The sequence below is a fragment of the Balearica regulorum genome, chromosome 3 (genome assembly GCF_011004875.1).
Source record: "Balearica regulorum gibbericeps isolate bBalReg1 chromosome 3, bBalReg1.pri, whole genome shotgun sequence".
Lineage (NCBI taxonomy): Eukaryota > Metazoa > Chordata > Aves > Gruiformes > Gruidae > Balearica > Balearica regulorum.
In genome coordinates this window covers 90,487,073-90,509,471 of record NC_046186.1, presented here as the reverse complement: position 1 = coordinate 90,509,471, position 22,399 = coordinate 90,487,073, and the positions used below count along the sequence as shown (strand labels likewise).

Sequence of the window (22,399 nt, the reverse complement as noted above, 5' to 3'; positions counted from 1 at the left end):
TGGAGGGCTCTGTGCTCCTCCTGCCCTGGACGCACGTATGGTATATATGGGACAATATATGATGTAGAACTAGAAGGGGGCTCCTGTCCCCTGCTGTCTCAGGGAAGGCACATTACACGCCTTTGTTCTTACATGCGTCACACCTTCTCTGAAAACCAGGCAGTGTCGCTGCATTTCACACTTCATTGCAAGGCTGTTTTGTCACCCAGCTCCTCTAATAGTTCTCGTTTCCCCGCTGTGCCTCCCCATGGCTAGCATGCACCAATTTGGTTTTGTGCTTTAGCAGAGGTACCCCTTCCTGCCTCTCCCTGCAGCAGGCGGGTAGCAGCCCTGCCACCTGGGCTTGGCTCGCCAGCGAGGCCCTGACCTCTGGTACCAGCACCCCTTGGCCGGAGCTGGCCACTGCGCATTTTGGAGGTGGCAGAGTTTTGGGTGAAGAGACAGTGGCAAATGGCAGTGTGCGGTGTGGTTGTGAGACAGGTGTTGTCCCCAGGACGGTGTGTGGCCTCGGGGAAATCAGGTGGGACACGTGTGCCTCAAACTACCCCTGAAAAAGGTTCTCTGTCAGGGACGGGGGGAACCAAGGCTAGTTATGGGGAGGGATTTGATTCACGAGTGGCCTTGGAGCCAACCAGTACCTGACTTATGCCCTGACCTTCCCAGCCCAGTGCTGCTCATTGCTGCACAGCCCCACCCTGCCACCCGAATTCCCTCTTGCAAGCCCTCGTCAGCAGTTCCAAACATCATGGCCTAAAGGTGTAATTGCATCATGACACTTAATACTGGCATAATGCTGTTTTTGATAAAAATATCAAGGAAGATTTAAATGTTGTTGCCCAACATCAGTTTGCAGCCTAATGCAAATGAGCAGAGAGTACCCTGAGATCAAACAGCTTTTCTATTCTGCACATTTACAAATTCCATTTGCACCCTCATTTGGGAGAGCACTGCAGTCAGTTAAAAAAAAAGCACATTTTTTAGCATTCTTTCTGCCTTTTTGCATCAAGATCTGATGCAAAATAGTGAAATCAATACCTTATCTGCATCATTTGCTGCCTCTCACACTGTTGGCTCTTCAGAGTAACTCTTGACATGTATCAGACTTGTTCAGAGTGTAGTGCCAGATTTTATCCTTACTTCAAACTTCTTGCTCAATAGGACTTTGAGTTGTGTGAGGAATGCAGATCTACAGACTCCTTTAAAGCTTTAAAAGCATTTAAATTTAATTTTTTTAAGCAGTTAGAAGTGTCAAAAAGATTGTTTTGCACCTGGAAGATACACTGTATTTTGCCCATATAATACTTCTGGAAATTGTTTTTTTGCCTTTGAAATAACTGTGAGACCAAACCAACCTTTTTACTCCCATTATATTTAAAAAGTGACAGACGCAATCCCATTGACATGAAAACAACTTAATTAAATTGCTTTGACATTTTTAATTTTGCCAGCTCTGGGGCAAGTTCTTCCATTTCTATCTGGACTTTTCTAGGTGTTCCACTTGCTTAAGTCCCGCTTTCCCAATCCGAGGCTATTGAGTAAAACACAAAGTACCTCCTTTATGAACATGGATGATTTTGAAAAATTGCTTAGTAACTTGCTAAAGTGGATTATATCAGTACACAATAGAAGTGTATCAAGTATTGTATGTGCCTGTTGACAGTCAAATCTGTATTTGCATGTGCATTTCAAAACTGGAAAACAAACCAAGAAAACAGAAAACCATGGTTCAATGGTTGTTACAATTTCTTCTTGAGGCTGGAAACTTACTCTGTTGTTTTCAGAAATAACTGGTATTTCAGTTTGAATATAAAAGCATATGCCAATGAAAATGCTTCTAAAACAGCTACTCTAGCCAAAAATCTGCCTGTTTAAGAGAAATAGTGTAATGTTACTTGAGATGGTTTTCTAGCTGTTCATCAGATTTGGATTTTCAAAACTACATATTGAGTAACCATGCAGTAGTTTTAAATAGCATCTATAAGAAGTGGCAATAGAAGAAACATTTTCACTGCTTTCACAGATAGCAGCAGTGCTTATATTCCAGAATGTACTGGGAGGGATTTTGTTACTTCTGCTAAAATACAGTACAAAATTCTCAGCAGTCAAAGAGCCCAAATTTCAGTCTGGACCACACTGAATAATGATTCCCCATATAACCTACTGGTTTAATTACACACATACAAGCTGAATGAAATATTCTAAATTAGAAAAAACAAATATAGCAACGAAAACATGCAAACATTTGAAAGGCCATCATTACCAGTCTTGATAATTGGTCTCAATACCCTTTTTTACAAGAGACCTAACTTGAAGTTGCTGCAGCCTTTTTTCCCCACAAGGTAGCAGCACTAGAACTATGCGTGAGCAAGAAGCTACTGGGCCCATCTCACCCAAATTCAGGAAGGATGCCTGGTTTATTTATTTTTTAGTCTTCAGGAATCTGCAGCTCAGAATCAGAGGAAAAGCTTCTTAAACACCAGGACTGGGTGCAAACAGCAATTAAAATAATAAAATCTGCATTTACATTTTACTTTAACAGACCTGTCTCCTGCTGAAAAAGCACATCAGGGGACTTGAAACAATCTGCAAAATTAAAATGCTGTGTATATACATATATTTGGGTGACTGTATATGTGTGTGTGCATTGAATAGAGTAGAAATCCTGTCTTGTTATTGTATATAGCAAAAATCTTGTAACTGATTAGGAGTTTCTTTCTGCTTCCCCTTAACTCTCCCAGTTTCGCCACTTTTCCTCATGCTTTTTGCTGCATTTATCAATTGTCATTGTCCAAAAATAATCCTACAATGCAGGAGGAACCCCTTTGCCAGCACACAGTAACTGCCGGGGAGAGGTCACCTCCCGCCCTGTATTCACTCTGTCCTACCTGAACAATTGTGTAACTCGCATCAACACCTCCTAGTGTAAATACATATGTATAGAGTAATGCTTTGGGTTGGGTTAGGTGCACACTTCTGAGGCAAATCTCCCAATCACCCCAGCTTGGTAAGCTTTTCCTCACCCAGTCGGAGCAGGCTTGGGGCACACGGGTTGCACTTTGGGAAGATCCATTGCAGAAGCACACCCAAGGCACTGCAGCCGAAAATGGGCACACAGCCCCTGCGGTCAGACTGGAGCTAGTCAAAAGTCAGCCCTGGGGCACAGCATGGATGTCATGGCCTCAGCACTGACTGCTTTGCCTACAGACGCATGTGCCACCGCTGCTTGCTAATGTACACGTAGCCTTAGCGGCCTAGATGGGAAGTTAAAATCAGAAGGGAAATTTTTTATAAGCTCACAAGTGCTAGTGATGAAGGGTTTTTTAAAATGTGAAATTGCAGACATCCTAGGGCCATGTATTAGGCAATATTTACTGAGGGGACCGATCCATGGAGTTCAGGAAGGGGCACTCTGCCACTTGCTAGTGGAAATGGTAAAACTCTTTAAAATAATTTAATATGCTCTGAAATTGCATATTAATAGGCAAGCTGAAACCCCCCCCCCCACTTCTCATTAAATAGAAGAAAATACATTGGGTGATGTGGAATGCATGTGTATACACACACACATATTTACAAAGAGTTTGACTCTTTTTGACTCACAAGGAATATACAGATCTATATGTAAAATACACGTTTATACACACATACTCTTATGCTTTTTTATGACTATTCATGTATTTTTCCTCTTTGGAGTATACCCAGCCACTCCTAGGACCATTTCTCTTTGTGAAGGAATCAGGCAGCGCTGTGGAATTACATCTAATGTAGCCTTGAGTATTTATTCCTATTGTTGTCAGCACAACATACACAAACTCTTTTGGGCTGCCAACTCTCATCTCTTACATCAAGGAAATTGAATCATGTACCTTGGCCTAAAAAATTAACATAGCTTGCATAAATATATTTGATAATGTCCTTGAGCTTCCTGGTGAGACAAAGATAAACACAAAGAAGCAGGAACAGTGTGTACATCTTTTTTTTTTTTTTTTTTTTTTATGCCATGGCATCAGCGACCATTTGTACTTAGCTGAAATTGCAGCACTGGATCCTATCAACACACTAAATAAATAAACAGATGGTTGCATGCGCAGTTGAACTAATGAAGCCAGGTTTTCTATCAGGTTATATCTTGTAGTTCAATTCCTTCACACCTAATAAAATGTAAGCTCTGCTTTAGCTTTTCCTGTCCTTGCAAAATGCTTTTTTCCTGTGTGAATTCTCAGTTGTGTAACATGGGGTTCGCAAACTTCCCCATAGTGGGGGGCACTAATTCAGGGCTCTCTCCTTTAAAAGATCAACTAATTAACTAAAAGATTAACTAATATCAACTAAAATAAACTTGTCAGAAATTAATTTCTCTGTTGAATTTGACTGAGATTGGCCAAAGATTCAAAAATACTGGAGAGGATGCAGAGGTGCAGTTACACTTGCACACACACAGACATGAAGACGACGCAGCTACAATAACTGTTCTCCTCTAGGAACTGTGCTAAGCAGTGTATCTTTATTTGAAGAAAACAGAAGAGATCAGTGTGCTATTACCCATCACCTTTTAACTCCCATTTATTAATTTTTCATTACGGACACTGGACAATTGTTCAGGACAAGAGCAGCAGAGAATATTGACAAGTCTGACAGTGAATGCTTCCCCTCCCTGTGAGGTAAGACATAATTTTGTTTATTTTTATAGCAAAAGATTCAGGAGAATTCAATATAGCTTGGCAGAATAGTAGGATTTCTGGCAGGCTGGTTGCAAGTCTGGTCAAAGGTATTTAAACTTTCACAATATTTGGTGATTTATTAACAAGGTTTGATTATACACTTACAAGACAACTGCTGAAGTAGTACGTATGAAGTGTTACTAACACATTAAAAGTTTCTGTATTCGTTACAAGCAGTAGATTAATTTCTAGTTGGGGAGGCATTTCAGAAAGGTCAGCACATCACAAAAGAAAATTTACAGAAGAATTACAGCTAAAAAATTTTATGTCAATTGTAAAATACCAATGCCTTCCATATAGAAATGAAACCACCAGTAAATTAAGCTACATCTTGGCTGGAAATAGCATGCATCTGTTACTTACAATGTAATGGATCTCTCACCCATTGTACACAATTGCTCAATAATAAGCTAACTTTTCTAATACGACTCAAAAATGCAGTCCAAGTTCAAAATTTCCCAAAAGATCAGTTAAATTACATGGCCTGGTTTTACACAAACAGTGCTGTAAGAAAGCTGGTGCCCTACACAGGTGTGTCAGTGTTGCAGCTCTGGTGTGTTGAGCTCATCCCTGAACAGCTGCCTGGGGCCAAGGGTGGAGGGAGGCAGGATGTTCACAGGGTCTCACCGCCCCAGAGCTGCTGACCTTCATGAAAATTGTTGGAACTTCAGTATCTTGACATCTTTCTTCTGTCAAAATTGGCTGAAATTAAGCTACAGGTTCTGGAGCTACTACTGGGTGGAGAAAATATCATGGTATTGCCTGACAGAAGGACAGCACACAGACAACCTGGGGACATAAGCTTTGTCTTCTTAGGAACTAAGTCTTAAAATACATCAAAAATACTAAAAATACATGGGGCTAACCATTTTATAACAGATGGTGGTCTGAACTTGCATGTTTTTTAAGACTTCAGGTACAAAGTGTCTTTTGAACAAGGAAAAAAATCCACATGCAGAAGAACAGTGCTTTTCTAAAAATGGGTCCTTGCAGTTTTTTAGAACATATGTCAGATTTAGACCAATTTAATTGTGCCAAATCTAGGTAAATTTGTGGTTAGTTCTCCAGCTTGGAACGCTGTTTCTGGCAGGTTTCTGCATGCATGCAATAACTTCTATGCTCTGCCTGGGTAAAATGGCCACAGGTGAAAAGCAAATAAAGAGTTTGGGGACCGGACAGGTGACCTGATTTTCACAGTTGCTATGCATCCAGGCAGCTGTAGGCAGCAGTTCTCCTGGGAATTTGTTTTTGAAAACAGGCAACTTGTCTCAGGTCTGCAGCCTGAGACAGCCACTTTGGAAAACTCACTTGTTTTTTTGCATCCATAATATTTTGTTTCAGCTTTGTGCTTGTTTGCCCTCCAATTAATTCTCTTTTTAAAATCCTTTCCTGTTTTAATTGGCTTATAGAAAGATTTTTGGCAGATGGTATTGAAAAGAGAAAATAAAAATAAAGGTTCTCCAACAAATTTTTATTAACATTCCTGAACATTTGAAATACCATCAGCATGGAGATTCCTGTAGTCCCGTTCCATTTTAAAACACTGATAGATTACATAAGTACCTACAGTGAAATTTGTTGTTTAAAATAATTTTCTTTTAGCTAAGTTTCCATAACATTGAAGAGATTACCATCCTCAGTTTAAAAATCTCAAATTACAAACATATGAACAGCTTGTACTTTTTTGTAACTAGGAAAAGTGTAGAATACTGAAACAGTATTCATTTTTCCACCTTTACAAATTTCTACCTTCCTCTGAGGTTGTAGTTGGGTCTCATGTAAAACTAATTTCATCCTCAGGTTCTTAATGGAGAATTAGTTAGCAGCTGTAGTTATTTTAAAGGAAGTCTTTGAAGATAAATAGACATTAGACTGATTTACATTTGCTAATTTGCAGTAAGACTGAAAATTCTTGAGTTCTTGGTACCTATTTAAGGAAGTTTTTTTTTTAACAGCACTTGGTTCACTTTTTAAAGGTAATTAATACGTTTTTTTAAGAACTAGATCGTGTTCCTTTGTTTCTGAGTGGTATGGCTGAGGAAAATTCCAACTGTTGAAGAGCAGTTTCTTTCATTGTACAGATAGAGCAGTTTCCTTAATGGCTCCCTTGAGTCCTCACACAGAAGAACATGAGTGTTACGCTTTTGAATTCTGGCAGGATGTGCACAGGCACCCTCCAGAAGCCTTCAGAAAGATGAATGGGCACAGCAGGTTGTCTGTGATGATCCTTCTTCCATTCAAGGCCAGAAACAGGAGGCAGATCCAGAAAGAAATACTGTCGTGGAGGAGAAATAAAGAGTCTTTGTGAGCGTCACCGATAAAAGCGATGTCTCAAAGGGGACACAGGAGCTACACCTCCCGCACCCTGTTAAACCCCAGTTGCTCCATGGCTTTGGGCAATCTGTAATGGACTTTGGTGAAATCAGCTTTGGGCCCTTAGATGGCTAAAATTGCAATGGAGCTTTTGTGCCAGGACTGCTCCTCTTCTGGCAACTGGGCGGGGGTTCTCCGTGATTTTGCAGCTTACGGTCTTCACTAATGCAGTGTAAATAGTTTCTCTAGGCCCTAGCAGTAGCAAAGGTTAAATTAGTGAAAACAAGTAGCAAACAGACTGAAGAGACACACATAAACGAACAAATTTGAACTTGAACAGCCTATTCAAGCAATGTCTGAAGCGGGTGCAGCAGGCATCCCCCCAGCAGCACCCCCCGGCGGGATTCCCAAGCTGCGGCCCACTCGGGCTCACAGCCGGGCCGGAGGTCCGCCCGCCAGCCCGGTCTGGGGCTGCCAGGGTCACAGGGCGGACACAACGCGGCACGGCCCAGCGCCCATCACCCGGGCGGCCCGGCCGGCAGCTGCGGCGTAGGCCCGTCCCCCTCGATCCGGGTATCACCGCCCCGGGGCGGCCCCGCCGCCGCCACCGCCCCCTGTGCCGCGGCGGGAGAGCTGCGGGGACGCGCGGCGCCGCGCCTGGGCCGGACCCGCACCCGCTCCCGGACCGGCCCGCCGGTACGTAACGGGGGCGGTGCCGCGCCCGGGGCTGCCGCCAGGCGACGACCCCTGCCGGGGCGGCCGGGCCTGGGCCGGGGTGCGGGACGGGCGGTCCCCCGCGGGGAGGTGACCGCGGGGCTCCGGCAGCCTTTCGGCGCCGTGTGGCCGGGGCGGCGGCGAGACACCCCTCCCGGCGGCGCGGGCTGCCGCGGCCTGACAAGCTGGGGTTCCGCCGTTCTGCGGTTGCGGAAAATCCGATTGTACGGGATTCTTGCATTAAAACAAAAAAATTCCCAAGATGCGGAGAAGGTTAAAAGTGAAGGCTGAGGTCCTGCGCACGTGCCGATGCAGAAGTGTGTGCCCCTTACCCCTCCCCAACCCCGCAACTGTCATGGTTTTGCTGTCACAGCACGTAGCCTTCTATTGCAGAATCTGCTAGAGTTGTATTGTAACTTTGTATCTGCAGCATGCACCAGTTATTCTAGCCTTGTACTTTTATGACTTAAAAGCAAAGTCAGTCGTTTGGGTAGAGTAGGAAAACTACCTCTAACTCTGTTACTGTTGTCTCACAATTTTAGGAGAGTGCAGAAATGTCTCCCTTCGAAAATAAAGGACTAATACTGAGCATAATGGCAGGGACTGCTGGAATAAGCCTGATGCTGATTTGGTACCGTAAGATCCGAAAACCTGGTGCTGTGCGTATACCTGCCTTCCTAAATGTAGGTAACAGGCTTAATTCTGTGGGCTTGCAAAATGAAGTTCCTAATGAGCAAGGAGCAGTAATGGTTTTACATGGAAGGCAACTGCAGATACTAGAAAAACTGAATGGCTTGCTAATAAGTGTGGACGAACTGGAGAGAGAGGTGAAATTCCTGAAAGAAGCTATTCCAAAGCTTGAAGAGCTTGTTCGAAATGAGCTTCAAGGGAAGGGAGATGTTCAGAGAGTTAGCCCATCACACAGAGCAACAAAACGGAGAAAAGCTGAGACAGCTTCTGGTGCAACAGAAACTACCAGCTCTGAGGAGGCCGAAAGTGAAGGAGGGTGAGTCAATTATATTTTGTATATACTACAGTACACATAGAGTGCAAATTGCATCGTTATCTATGTGAAACTTTGTATTGTAAACAGGAGCCCTTTTAAAGTTTTATGTATATTTAATGTTCCTCTATATCCAGGGAAAAAAACCCGACCAAACCACAAAAGTTCTGATTAGTGATTTTTAGATCAGAGAAAACTCTGGGTGACCATCTCTGAATCTGCACTATGGCTGAAGCTGGCTTAATGCCAAGCATAATACAGATTTTTAAGGGTGCATTTAGTAACAATCTGATGCAGTATTCCTGCATCTCAATGACATGTCTCTCAGTGAGAGACAGAGTTTAGAACAGTGGTGTGATTTTAAAAGTGCTTCTAGTAAGAAAGTAGTCTTCTGTCTCTGACAGAGTTCGTTCAAACTGTATGGAATGCTCTTGTGCTTTTCATGATAATTGTCTTCTCTGGGCCTTAAAGATGAGTTATTACAGTGTTCTGCCTAAAGGTATTACATGCTGTGAAAGCTACGTCCCAATGCAACACGTGTACAAATGGCAGTTTGTTTATGTATAGTTGCCATTGTATACACTTTCTGGCAGCTTAAAAAGTAGTCATGAGGGATTTAGGGTACTGAGTTAGTAAGGTAGAAAGTTCCTGGTTTTGATCACACCTTGTAGTCCCCTTGTGACTAATCAGGATCAGATGTACCTGGAGTCCAGGTGAAGGACTATATTTTTGTCTTTTCATGTGTTACCCAATATGCACTCCAGTTGTAATGTAAAACGGTGATGACTTTACTCTCTTGTAATTGCAACTCTGTTTCGATATAATCAGATTAGATACTTATATGCAATTTAATAAGTGTATATTTATAGCAACTGAGGTTTTTGAACATTTCCTCAGTGTGTTATACATACTAGTGTAGGCAGCATTATGTCTGTAAATTGCCTATCTTAAGTCACTTTTTTCTTTAAAGATATATTAATTAACTGTAATATCCTGAAGACAGCAATAGGCTGCATATAATAGTTCATGAAATTCTATTTTTGAAGAGTTCCTCCCAATTTATTTTCAGCTCCTGTGGGCAGAATTTCTTGCTCTGTTACATCCCAGCCCACATGCTTCACAAGTCTTACATTTTGATACCATATTTTGAGACCTGTCAGTTATGTTATGAACCAGTTCTTTATTTTTTTTAAGTATTCAGTATTGGCAGGGATATTCAAAGACATTTCCCCTTCATATGGTGTAGAAACATTTCAGTTCTATTAGTTTCTCAGATTGTTTTATCCATTAGTTGGTTTGCAGAGGCCTTTATGTTGTGCATTAAATACTTGGAGATGTAGGTAAGGCTAAAGGTCCAGTTTATGAATAATCAGGTTCACAGACATAACACAGGAGTTATTCCACACCTAGCATTTGAGAAGATCCCATTTGCTGGTCAGGAGTGATGCATTGCTTTTTCAGAACTAGCCAAGGAAACTTGTCTGTTCAGGTTCTTCTGTGTGACGACAAGGCTGATGAGATGATCCAATACAAGTGATTATAGCGTGCATGAGCTTTGACTGTGTCCTTAAGAGAGGCCTTCTCTAACAAGTGTTTGTGTACAGTTGGAAGGAAGGAGGATAATTCAAGGTTATAGATAGTGTTAGTCATTTGGTTATGTGCTTTTCCAATGCTATTTTTTAATCCCTTTTGGTTTTTTCCCCTACCAATGCCTTGTACTTGACATGCTTGTTTTGCATATTTTCTCTAAATTTAAGATTTTTTTCATTTAAGTAATTTTCTTTCTGTATTTTTTCCTTCCCTTTGCAAATGGAAATAGATTGTTAACCCTAATGTGTGTACGTTTGCAAAGTATATAGCTTTTTCTGACGCCTTATGTAACTATAATGACAGTGGTACATATTCTGTGAGAACTTGCCATGAGAGACAATAACAACATACTGTTTTTCCGGTTAATGTGCATCACCACTTCATGTGCTGTAGGTATAACACCATGTGCATTGTTTTATACTGTTCTTTTTACAGAAGAGTATACACACAATTTTACACACAATAAGGCATTCAATTGCTAGTTTGTGCACTAGAGAAATGATTTTTCTCTTTGTTACAGATTAAACATTTTTTCACTTTCTGTATTCTATCTAAAGTGCATGCAACATGTTTCACTGCCTCAGCAGTGTTTTCATGATCTAGAAGATAGGATTTGCTTGTGTTAAGCACTTTGGTTTTAACTGACAAATGGGTAGATGCTGGGAATTGACAGATGAAGTAATCTGAAGAGTTTTATGGACTTGTGCTGGACGACTACATTGGTTTCAGATTTGTAAACTTCTTCCAGAAAAGCTTTTAATGCTACTCATTTTTTCCATAAACTATTTGAAGCTGGCAGTCTTTGGTATGGTCCTCACTGCTCTGATCTGCTCTGGTCATATTCTCCATGTCACTTTTGATATTCAGCACCTTGGGAAGAGAAGCTTTGTATTTTGCCTTTCAAAAATTATGCACTTCTCTAAGTGGAAAAATATCACATGCTTTTTAATAAATGAGATATATTTTAAGATAATAGCAGGTAGCCTGAATAGAAGGTAACTGAATGGATGGGACATGGACAGAATGCTAAAGAGCCTACGTTTTCTAGTCTGTGCTTTTCTGTATTCTATTCTTAAGAGTTTGTTTCTGTTTCCATCATTTACTAGTGAAAACCTCAATCATTAACATTTGAGAATGTGTAACAAGCACTCATTCCTTTACAAATACAATAAATTGTGTCTAGATGATCACCTGGGATGGTGCATGTCAACAAAGTGTCCTCTTTGTGCTTTTAAAGCTGTTTCTTCCCTGATACAGCAGTGATGAACCACTGACATCACTGTCATGTTTGGCACCAGTCTTCGGCTGGTCTGGCATCCAGGCTTTTCAAATTACATTTGGCATCAGTCACCAGAAAGACTCACCACAGTAAATCTTTTCCTACAGATGTTTTATTTGTAGTTGTTCCTTGAAATAGTTTAAATATTCAGCAGGAAGAAACATTTCCCTTGTCTGCTTCTGAGTATCACTTCACTTATAATTTGTTCATTTCTTAATTTATTTTTGCTGCCCATTTGTTTTCAATGCAACCCTCGGCTAATCTGAATCTGGTTTGCCAAATTTTCCTCGAAGGCCGCTTATCATTACTGATGGATGTGCACTCTGCTGTGTTATACAGTGCGAATTTGATCCAGATCAGTCTGTGACATATAATCACCTTTCTATTGAATTAGCTGGAGTGGATGAGACAGTGTTTGTGTCAGCGTGTGATTTTTTTTAAGTTGGCAGGAAGACAACAGATGATATTTGTCTGTCTAAAAGCTGAAATGTTGTGAACAGCTGATACCTGGTTAGGCCCAGTGTCTGCCAATTTACAGGCAATCCAACACAATTTTTGAACCAACAAAGTGAGTTTATACCACAGTGGTGCTTTATGCCGTGTAGCTCAGGGGTTTTTTAATGCAGTACTAGGAGCCTGGATTTACTGAACAGCATAACCACAGTGCGGTGAGTCTCCGGCACAGTTTCCATTTGTTCTTTGAACTTTGAACAGTCCTTTGTGATCCAACTGAGTCCTGTTGGTTGATCATTGCTCTTCACATTCTTATCACTGTTTTTCTCTTTTAAATAAAATCTGTTGGTAATAAAGGTGAAAACAAGTTGGTACTGACTGTAGACATTTTTAAAGTTCTTCCATTTTCTCAAGTATTGGTCATTGTGTTTATCACATGTAAATACTCACTTTTTTATTTATCATCTGCTAGAACCTCTTGCAGGAAAACAGCAGGTAAAATTGCAGATGTCAGTGTTGTTACATGAAATATTTGTAAAATAAACCATACTGACTCTCCTCATTTTTTGTTAATTTTCCTTTTGGATTACTGTCATCAACCCTTAGACTCTTGTAGTTTTAAAACTGTGTTAAAAAGAATCTCCACTTCTGTTTGTGTTAGTACTGATTTTTTTTTTTTTTAATAGTATTGCTTTTTGTAACATGCTTTTCTAGAATGAGTAGATGTATAAGCCTGCTATCTACTTTGTGGAAATCAGTTATCAAGCTCTTCTTATCGTAGTTTTATATCAATAATATATGTTACACTCTTCTCCTTAAGTAGTTGGAAGGACTTCTTATCTTGTAAAAAAAACTGGCTTCAGTTCATATTGGTAAAGTACAGCTTAGGCAACTTGTTAGGAAAAATCCTAACTGTTTATTTTTTAAAAGTTTCTATTGTCTTCCTAATATGTTTTCATTAAAACGTTTCAGCTATGATAAGGATTGAACAGAGAGCTAGTAAGAAAATGAATGTTATCAGAAACAAAACAGAAAAACATTCTTTATGCCTAGTTTGCCAAAATGGTTAAAGTGATATTTAATGGTTTATACTTAACTAAATTACCTTGCTGTCATTTTACCCCCATGACTCCTGAGCATTGTGGGAGTTTGCCTGGGGTGTGTGTCTAGTGAGGTGGGAACTCATCACAAATAAGTCATGAAGCCCTTGACTGTCACCATGGTGCTTTTCCTGTGGGAAATGCTGGGAGGCAGCAGTGTCAGCTCTGGAGCCAAAGAGGAAGAGACAAGGAAGAGAGGATCCTCTGATGACACTATGAAATTACTTTGCTGAGGAAAAAAATGCATCTCAGGGGTAGCTAGCGTGCCAAATCTTAAGCACTGGCAGTTGTTTGCACTCCCTTGGACATTTTGGTATCAGGACATTTAATTTCTGTCCTTCTCATGAAAAACACTATTCACTTCTAATCAAACTTGGAGAAGATTTTAACATTTTGCTTCTTGCATTTGAGAATGGCATTCTTCTCTGTTGGTTCTGTAGAAGCTCTGCCCCCTTAGTGTATAGCTCAGTGTCTTCTTATCTATGTCAGCAGGCACAGGGTTGTATGGTTTGTTGCAGTACCTGGGAATTACTGGCATTGCCTTACACTGGAAAAAGTTACTCACTATTGTGTTTTTCACTTCCCACAGGTTGTTTTATATGTATTGTTTTGCCTTCTTTAAAGCATGCAATCAACAAGTAAATGAAATTTATGGCATTCTCATCAAGATTTAAGATGGTCTGCTCCACATTTAAATTCTTTGAGGATTCATAAAGCAGATAAATAGAGGAGGTAGGAGAGAATTTCCCAGGACAGTGGAGGTTCAAGTGAGTGAGGGAGAAATGATCTGTCCTCTCTGCTGTTTCTCAGCACAATTGTGGCCTGGAGATCATGTTTCTGTAGGAGAGGTGGGATGAGGAAAGGCTTGGTGCAGTATGGTCTGATCTTAAAAGATTATTGTTCCATGATATTTTATAATTAGCTCCTTATGGCTTCACATCATCTGTTAGATAGTGACCTACTTCATACTTTTTCCATTTGAGTCTCTCCATGATTATTCTCATATGACTTATCTGATGTCATATGAATTTAATGTTTGGCCTCAATTTGAAGTTTGGCCATGACAGTTTGATACAGTGCTGCTGGAAATATCTGCTGGGCTTGTTTGGAGTGACAGGGCTTGGCTGTCAGTCCAACCTTGGTCTTTATATTTTTGCTGGGAGAGTAACATTTTCTAATAATCACTTTTGTCTGTTTTCTAGCATTGGAACAGTAGTGATCATAGACATTTTAGCAGATGTTTATTCAGCAAAGATAAAGATGACAACATCAACATTGACTTCCAAACACTGATTCCCTACTTTCATATCTACCTGCTTAGGTAGCATTTGATGCAGTGCCCAAATTCCTGTAACTAAGGAGTGTTAGAGTTGCAGTGTTGTATGGAAATTTGAAATTGCCTTCACTGCTTAGTTGTTAGTTACCTTATTTTAGGTCAGTAATTGCACAAACCCTCACTGCATGTATCTTTTAATTGGAGGGGGGAGGGGGGCATCCAAATAATGTGAGGAAAGGTAATATACTTCACATGTGTTACATACTTCACATCATTGGATTGTGTATTGGAGCTAAAAGATTGCCCCCCTCCCACCAAATCCCTTGCACTTCTGGTCAAGTTAGTGCTCTTGCAAATGCAGCATATATATGATGTAGCTCCTGTTTCAAAATAACTATGGAAGAACAAGATGCTGTGTTTTTAAAGATGCTTCAGAAACCCAGAATAAACATTTGGTGACTTACAAATAAAGACTGCAGGATACAACATAGGATATGTCATCAACTTCAGCATCATCAAGATTATGTAAAACAAATCTGTAGGAATCTATGAAGTTTCCCATCTCTGCTCTGTTCCATGTTGGTTTTCAGTTTGAACATGTACACATGGTTTATGTTTGTATTGTTTTATCCAAATGTATTTTTGACTCCTCTTTCCCATATTACCAGGCTAATTTTGCAGTAAAACTGTCATGCCATATCTAACACTTCTGTAGCTTGATAAGCAGTTGTACTTGTTCATTTACAGGATGTAAGTGCATCTGCTCATGTTTTAGTTCTGGTCACTTCTGAAAGCAGCATATCGAAAACAGAATATTTAAAAGCCATGACTCTTAACCTCCATTTATATTGCTAACATTCTGTACTGGTTATATTTCTGGGAAAAAAAAAAAAAATATATTTTGACTGTCATGGCCTATTTAGATTATTCAGTTGCTTAATGTGTATAATACATTTCATGCTTTTTCTGTTCATAGTTACTATTTAAAAAAATCTCTGAACCTGGCAGCTAGCTCTTGTACATTATTTTTTCTCATCAGAACAATATTTTCAAAAGTGGAAATGGAGAAGATTAGGCTTTTCTGTCCATTTTTAGTACATAAGCAAAAAGCTATTTTTTAAAAATAGTGCCATTCAGCTGCTCCGATATGAAATTGGAAGACCCTAACATATGCTCAGCACTTTGGACAGTAAGGCCAGCTGCTTATCTCTGCATGGTATTTATGGCTTTTGGAAATATTTCTTTGTCCTTGACTGCCTTGTGCTGAGTACTTGTACACTAAGCATAATGAATTAATACAAGCTCTTTCCCAGTTTCAGATATTCTGACCTTCAAGATGTGCAAAAGAAATAAGTAAAGGAATTGATAACAGTGATGTTATTGCTTATATTTAGATCTTACAGGTGTTTCACAAAGCGTTGTATATGTGATTTTTATAGCATTTATGTTTTGGTTAGGAATCTCATTCCTATTTAAAAAAATAGGAAAATTGAGGTAAAGAGTTGAAGAGGCCTATTCAGAGTTACAGAGCATGTCTTAGTACATGTTAATGATTTAAGGTGTTCTGCATTTGAAACACAAGGATACATGTGTTTCTAATATGTATCTGCATTTTTTAATGCAGTATTAGGCAGCAGGACAGTGTAATTACTTGCCTGTTATGTTTGGAATATGATTGTGGTGTCCCTTTGAAGATACAGGTTTTATAGTAATAATAGGCTTGATATCATGAATAAAAAATCCTTTAAGGTTAGACAACTGGAAGAAATTGTGCTCTGAAATTTTTGCATTAGAATTTAACAATACCAATATTTTTAGAAAAGATGGCTATTATTTTCTGTGATTTTAGTTATCTTACAGCTCATACTGATTCTGAAGGAGACTCTGAGGAAGAAGAGGGATGGATGAAATCACCCAATGCCATTGTGAAATCAGAAGAAGGCTTATTTAGTCTTTTACAGCAGGTGGACAATTTGCACAAGGGTTCAGAAGATGATAAAAAAGAGGCCTTCAGACTGCTGCTTGAAAAAGATGACAAGGTATTAATGGGTAAACTTAATGTTATGTTGCTATTAACTTATGCTTTACACTGCTTTTGAGAACTTCCTTAATACAAACATTAAAATGCACACATCTTCATGGAAGATGAAATTTTAGGCGTATTTTTAAAATACAGTGAAATAGAAATATTTCAAGGTGGTGTCAATATTCATGTTGGGTGGGCATGGGAGTTTTATTATTTTATATCCCATCCAGACTCGATAACTTTGCGGCTTTGTTTGATGTATGTATTCTTGCATGCGGCAAAAAAAGATCATGGGCTTTTTCTATGTAAATGATAGTTACTTTTGCTGCTTTTAGAATGGTCTATGTGAGAAAGTCCTGTGGAATTCAGTAGTAACCAGACCAAGCGTTCTTAAGAAATCAAACTACGGTAGTCTGCTTATACCTTTCTGGTATACTTCATGTAAATTTTTCCTTTGACTTTACTATGCACATATGTAACTCCAGATAAAATTTCAAAGTGGTTTGGTGTGCAGTGCTTAGTTCAGTGTAACAGTTTCTTCTGGTTTGGCAAACATTAGTTGTGATTATATTTTCATTTACATATTGAAATACCCAGGAAGGTAGATGAGATACTACTAGTGAGTGAGTGCGGTGCTTATGGCATACCTAAAGAAAGTACGCATCACATCATTCAGGGGTCTGTTTTTGCTTTACTGGATTACCTTTTTATTTTTTCTAATAAAAGAACTTTAAAACTGATTTATGAAATAAAACCTCTTTAGACAGCCCAGGGTATTTCCGAAAGCTGTCATCTCCTTTGGTCATGAAAAATTGGTCATCTGGTTTTCACATAAACAAAAACTAGTATAGAAGGATGCAAAATAACCAAAAATTTATGCCATGTTCCGATAACCCACTTTAAGCATTATGAAAGAAAACTGTTTAAATCACATTCTGATCAGTTTAGTTACCCAGCTGTCCTCTACTTTCAGTATGAAAACTGTGTGGACTTTCTTTGGAGACTTGCACGTGCTTATGGAGATCTTTTTGAGATGACTACTGATGCTGAGGAGAAGAGGAAATATGTTACTGATGGTAAGCAGAGGAAAAATGTTTGTGTAGAATGCCATCTGAATGTAGTCAAACATGCTTTGAATTTTGGTTAAGATTTCCAATCCAATAAATGGGAGTATTTGTACTGTAATAATAATGTTTTGTGCAATAAACTGCCACAGTATACAACTTCAGTCCATTCTTTCCTCACTGGAGAAATCCAAAATTGATGAAGTAGTAGTATTGTGGGTCACAGCTGAAGGTTGTTGACTCTGGATGGTGCCTTAAAATCCTGTATTTTGTTGAGAATCAGATGGATACAGAATGTGAGAAAAGACAGATGCTGTCAGCGCAGTTTCTTAATTACATCTTTGGGAGAGTGAGAGGAATAAGTAAATGCCAAGACAAAGTCAGAATTTATTTTTCTGCTTTCCTGTGGCAAAGGAGCACTCCTGCATATCCGCAGCCTCTTTTGTAGTGATGGTGGGGATGAAACTTTGTGAATCTGGAAAACCGGTTGACCAGAAACAGAGGTCATGTGTGACAATTGATGCTGCTTTCAGGCACCTCTCCCCATGTGTCCTGTTTGACAGCTTAACCTCAACAAGGTTCTGATTTTCTTCTTCACAGCACTTTTTCTTTGTTGCTTTTAAAAGCATTGCCCTTTGTTTCACTGTCTGGATGCATGTTGGCTAGAGGTACAGTTTACATTTCCCTTTTTGTTTTGGACCTTCTTCTCTTTATTACAATAAACCCTACATCTTTTCTACCTGTGTCACTCTCCTCCAGTCAACACACTGTTCTTGCAATAGTCCTTTTGCCTGTATCTGAGAATACTCCTCTCTCTCCTTTGTTTCTCCGTTGCCTCCCCCTTTTTTGCTGCACCAAATTCAGATTTTGTAAGTGTATTCCAAGTTCAGGTTATTTTGTCTTTTGTGACTCTTTTCCCATTTTCTACTTTTTGTTCTGTTACCAGTGACAACGTCACTGACAAAGCAGTTTTGCCTGCCCTTTGTCATACCTTTGTGCTGTCATTACATATTCCATAGCCAGCCTCAGCTTGTCCAAGGTCCTTGTCCTTATCCTTTTGCCATTTAAATACTCATGAACACTTGCACTGTCTTAGCTACTTAATTGATACAATCTTTGCTTTATTAGCAACTTGGCTTCTTTGTATGGAAATCACCCAGTGCAGTGAGGATTATGACACAAACTAAATTACAACAGTAAACTCTGTTGTTGGATCCTTTGCTTTTACCAGTGACTACATGTAACCTCAGCTGATGAAAGATAATGGCATAGCAAAAGACAAGCAGAGATAAAGAATGATGGAATGAAATTGGGTCTTAGGTGTTGAGTAACCAGCCTAGTTTGGCGTATTCTCATGAAGTGGTGGGTGGCGGCAGCCTTTTTCATCTCAGTTTTTGGAAGTGGTGCCGAGGGATTGAGACTGTGGGGGAGCTGGCAGTAGTTTTGTGGGTTTTTTTCATTCCACTGGGTTGGAGGACTGTGTATGCTGTTCTTTGTTTTTATGAAGTTAACTTGCAATACAGAAATGTCAGTGTGGCTTAATTGGTTGCAGCTGAGACTTTGCAAACAGCAAGCATCTCCTCTGAACTTCTTACTGGGAGCGTGGGTTTGATCAAATCACCTACTGTCATCTTTATTCAGTTAAAAGTGGAACTTAATGGAAGTCTTTGTGCTGGAAAGGAACTTCAACTAGTTCTTTCCTGTACCCAAGGCAGGAAACAGCTTTTCTGGTTCTTGTGACAGGTGCTTCTCTAGCCTGCTTTTGAGAGTCTTCAGTCTTACACGCAACATCGCCTCCATTGGCAGTCCAATCCTTCCCTGATTTAGCTCCATCTGAACTGGATTTTAAGAGAAAATATTAAAATTGCACCCATTTTTATATATGTATGTATGGGTATGTAAATGATGTAAAGGATGTTATATTGCCCATCTAGATGTTTACAAGAGCAGGAAGCAATTTTTTCTTTGCAGCTGGAGTATATCAGGTTGCTTTGTTCTTGTGAGTTGCCTAAAATGTGGAAGAGTACAATAAATCCTTCAATATATTGTATTCCATATACAGGAAAGATTAAAGCTGAGAAGGCTGTTCAGCTGGATGCCAGGAGTGCTGAAAGTCACCAGTGGTAAGTTTGAGAAAGTGTGCATTTCTTGCAAAGTTATATGTATTTATCAAATCTAACAAAAAATCCTATCTATTTTTGGCACTACATAGTGCCCACAGTAGGTTACATTTATCATGCTGCAGTATGACATCAACTTCATAAATTATTCATTAGTATCTTTTCATAGTTTTATGGAACTCAAACTCATCGGTTGCAGCTAAAAATTACGTTGAAGTATTCTGTGAAGCATTTACTATAGCATGTGAAACAACTCAATAACCATACTTCAGTACGTACCATGAAATGTAGAAGGGAGTATTTGCTTAAAACAGTGTATTATTGCTCAGAGAAGCCATAGTTTTCCATTTACCTTCTCTTTCAATACTTGGCAAAATAATGTCATTTGACCTTGTATTTTGTCGTTTGTTTTTTTTTTTCTTGTAATAATCTAAACTCTAATCATTAATTAGACAATGAGAGGACTATGGAAGTTTCAATTAACTTCTCAGTTTTTCTTTTATCATATCATTTTCCTCCACGCTTGGCACCTGGATTAATTTTGTAGACCTTGCCAGGATTAACAAACTCTTTGCAAATATAAATATTTTTTATCAAATCAACATTATCAGGTAAAAGATAATTCTGCTGACTTCTAGCTGATAGTTCCTCACCGTATGATTTTATTAATCAATTTTAATAAGCTACTGATTTCTTTTCTAATACTGTTAGCTTTTACTTTCCATTTTCATTTCTATGTTCTTCATTAATACTGTCATTACACATGTAGGGTAGGATTTCACTTAACTTTTACATATCTAAACCAAATCCTTTTCTCCCAGGCTTCACAATCTAAAAAGAAGTAGCCACTTCTGGAGTAGAGTTCATCTGAGTCCATTTTGCCCATCTGCATTAGAGTGAGATGAATTTCTTCTGAGGTTCAGCTGACAACATCTCTGTTGCCAATAGAGAGACCACATGTCCACTAGCTCAGGTTTAGATACTTGATTAGACACAGGTGTTTTCATTTAATTAGGTAACTCTCTGGCTTGGTCTCTCTCTCCTAAACTTCAAAGATGGCTATGTTATTGCTCCACACTGTGTTCCTGTGAGTGTTGCCATATTTCTATGGTTCTTTTTTTTCCTTCTGTTTATAACAACTAGTGATCCAGGCACCCACTTTGTAACAATGGGGTGCTGTGGGCATCGTGACTAAGCTGCACTGTCACAGACAGGTTTGCATTTGCTCTTTCTGATGTCTTGGAAGTAATGATGATGCGTGCCGGGAGGTGAAGCCTGGGCCCCAGGCAGCTATAACGTGGCATAGGAGCCTTTGTTTTTGGCCTTACCAACTGCTTGTTAATTCCCGTCAGCAGCAGGTTGCTACTATGGCAGCAAAACTAACAGAAGAGGGTCATTGGAGCATCACTCCTCAGTGCAAGGTGATTTGAAGCCTATATAGCTTGAACACCTGCTGAAAACAATTCACAGCCATTTCTGCTGTGAATTTCTCCCTCCGTTCCTACCCAGCCCACAAGACCAGGAAAATCTCCCAGTATAAATACAATTTCACTGGCAGAAACTGTGTTGATAAAAGCTTACACGTTGTTCAGGCAGATGTAGGTGGTCTGCCTGTCCAGGTGTGAGATCCTGGACTGGCAGGCACATCTAGCAAGGGAAGAATTATGAGTGCAAGGAGATGTGTTCCAGAGGTTAGCTCAGAAAGACTATTTGAGAGGTTTAAGAGGAAAATCTTATGTTTTGTAAGCATGTTCTTGTAACAGGCAATGGATTTCTATATGGTTTACAGTTTTCATCCTTTTTGTATCTGGACTCTGAGTGAATGTGAGGGTTTTATCAGTTACTGTTGAACTGGTGGCTTTCTAGTGATGTAGATGGACACCACAAATCTGAATGGTTTGGTATACTTTTTTTCTGAGTATTTTATCTGCTTGTCTTTCTTTTCTGAAGTCTTTCTGACTTGATGCATAATTTTTAAAGTGTAATGCCCCATACTGGTTATGCCACTCTAACTGAGACTCTGAATACTGGGCAGAATGGACTTCCATGCTCCAGACAGACATTTGTATGCTTTTGTCTAGCCTGCCAACTAGTTGTTCAGTCTGTGGTTCCAGTAGATCCTTTTCTGCTGTGCTGCTGCTTAACCAGATGGACTTATATTGCTACTGTACATTTCTTCTTCCTTAGTAGAGCACATTATGCACATTTCATTGATTTTATGTTGATTTCAGACCACTTCTCAGGTTTATTGAGGCCATTTAGGTTTGTAAATGCTTCCATCCTCTCCCGGATTACAATTTTATTTTAAAAGAAAACTTTGTGGAACACCTATAATGATGTTCAGGTTCACATGAACCTGGTTCTGCAGCCATCTACAGGTGATTTAATCTAAATGATATTTCCAAGCTTAGATTTTGAGGAACATCAGGTAGGACAAAGTCAAACACCACATTAAGGTCAAGCTATATCCCATTTGTTGCATTCCTCTAATATTCCAGACTTGTTTACCTTCTCAGAAAAAAAAATATGGTTTTGTTTGATACTGTTTGTTAACTGTTTTGTATGCTTCTGCACTTACAGAATAATTTGTCCTGGAATGCTTTCAGGTTAGGCTGGTTTGTCTGTAACCTCTGCCTCTTCCACTTTCACTTTCCCTTTTTGTAGATAGCAACTACGATTGCTTTTCCCCTTCTGCTGGACTTTCCACATTACCTAGGATATTTTGGTAGTCTGGATTGTT

The 22,399-nt window shown here is 39.5% G+C and overlaps 1 protein-coding gene across 4 annotated transcripts in view; it reads left to right on the top strand.

Moving 5' to 3' along the window:
- Positions 1-4,592: 4,592 nt before the first annotated feature.
- Positions 4,593-22,399, top strand: part of RMDN2 (regulator of microtubule dynamics 2) — a 52,795-nt gene continuing 34,988 nt past the window's right edge. Inside the window, exons 1-5 of one of the 4 annotated variants that reach the window (XM_075748889.1) lie at positions 4,593-4,661; positions 8,291-8,754; positions 16,299-16,488; positions 17,449-17,551; positions 19,602-19,662. In XM_075748889.1, coding sequence (XP_075605004.1) covers positions 8,303-8,754; positions 16,299-16,488; positions 17,449-17,551; positions 19,602-19,662 — 806 coding nt within the window. In that variant the 5' untranslated portion in view covers positions 4,593-4,661; positions 8,291-8,302. The other 3 variants (XM_075748890.1, XR_012834631.1, XM_075748891.1) reach the window with 3 other exon arrangements.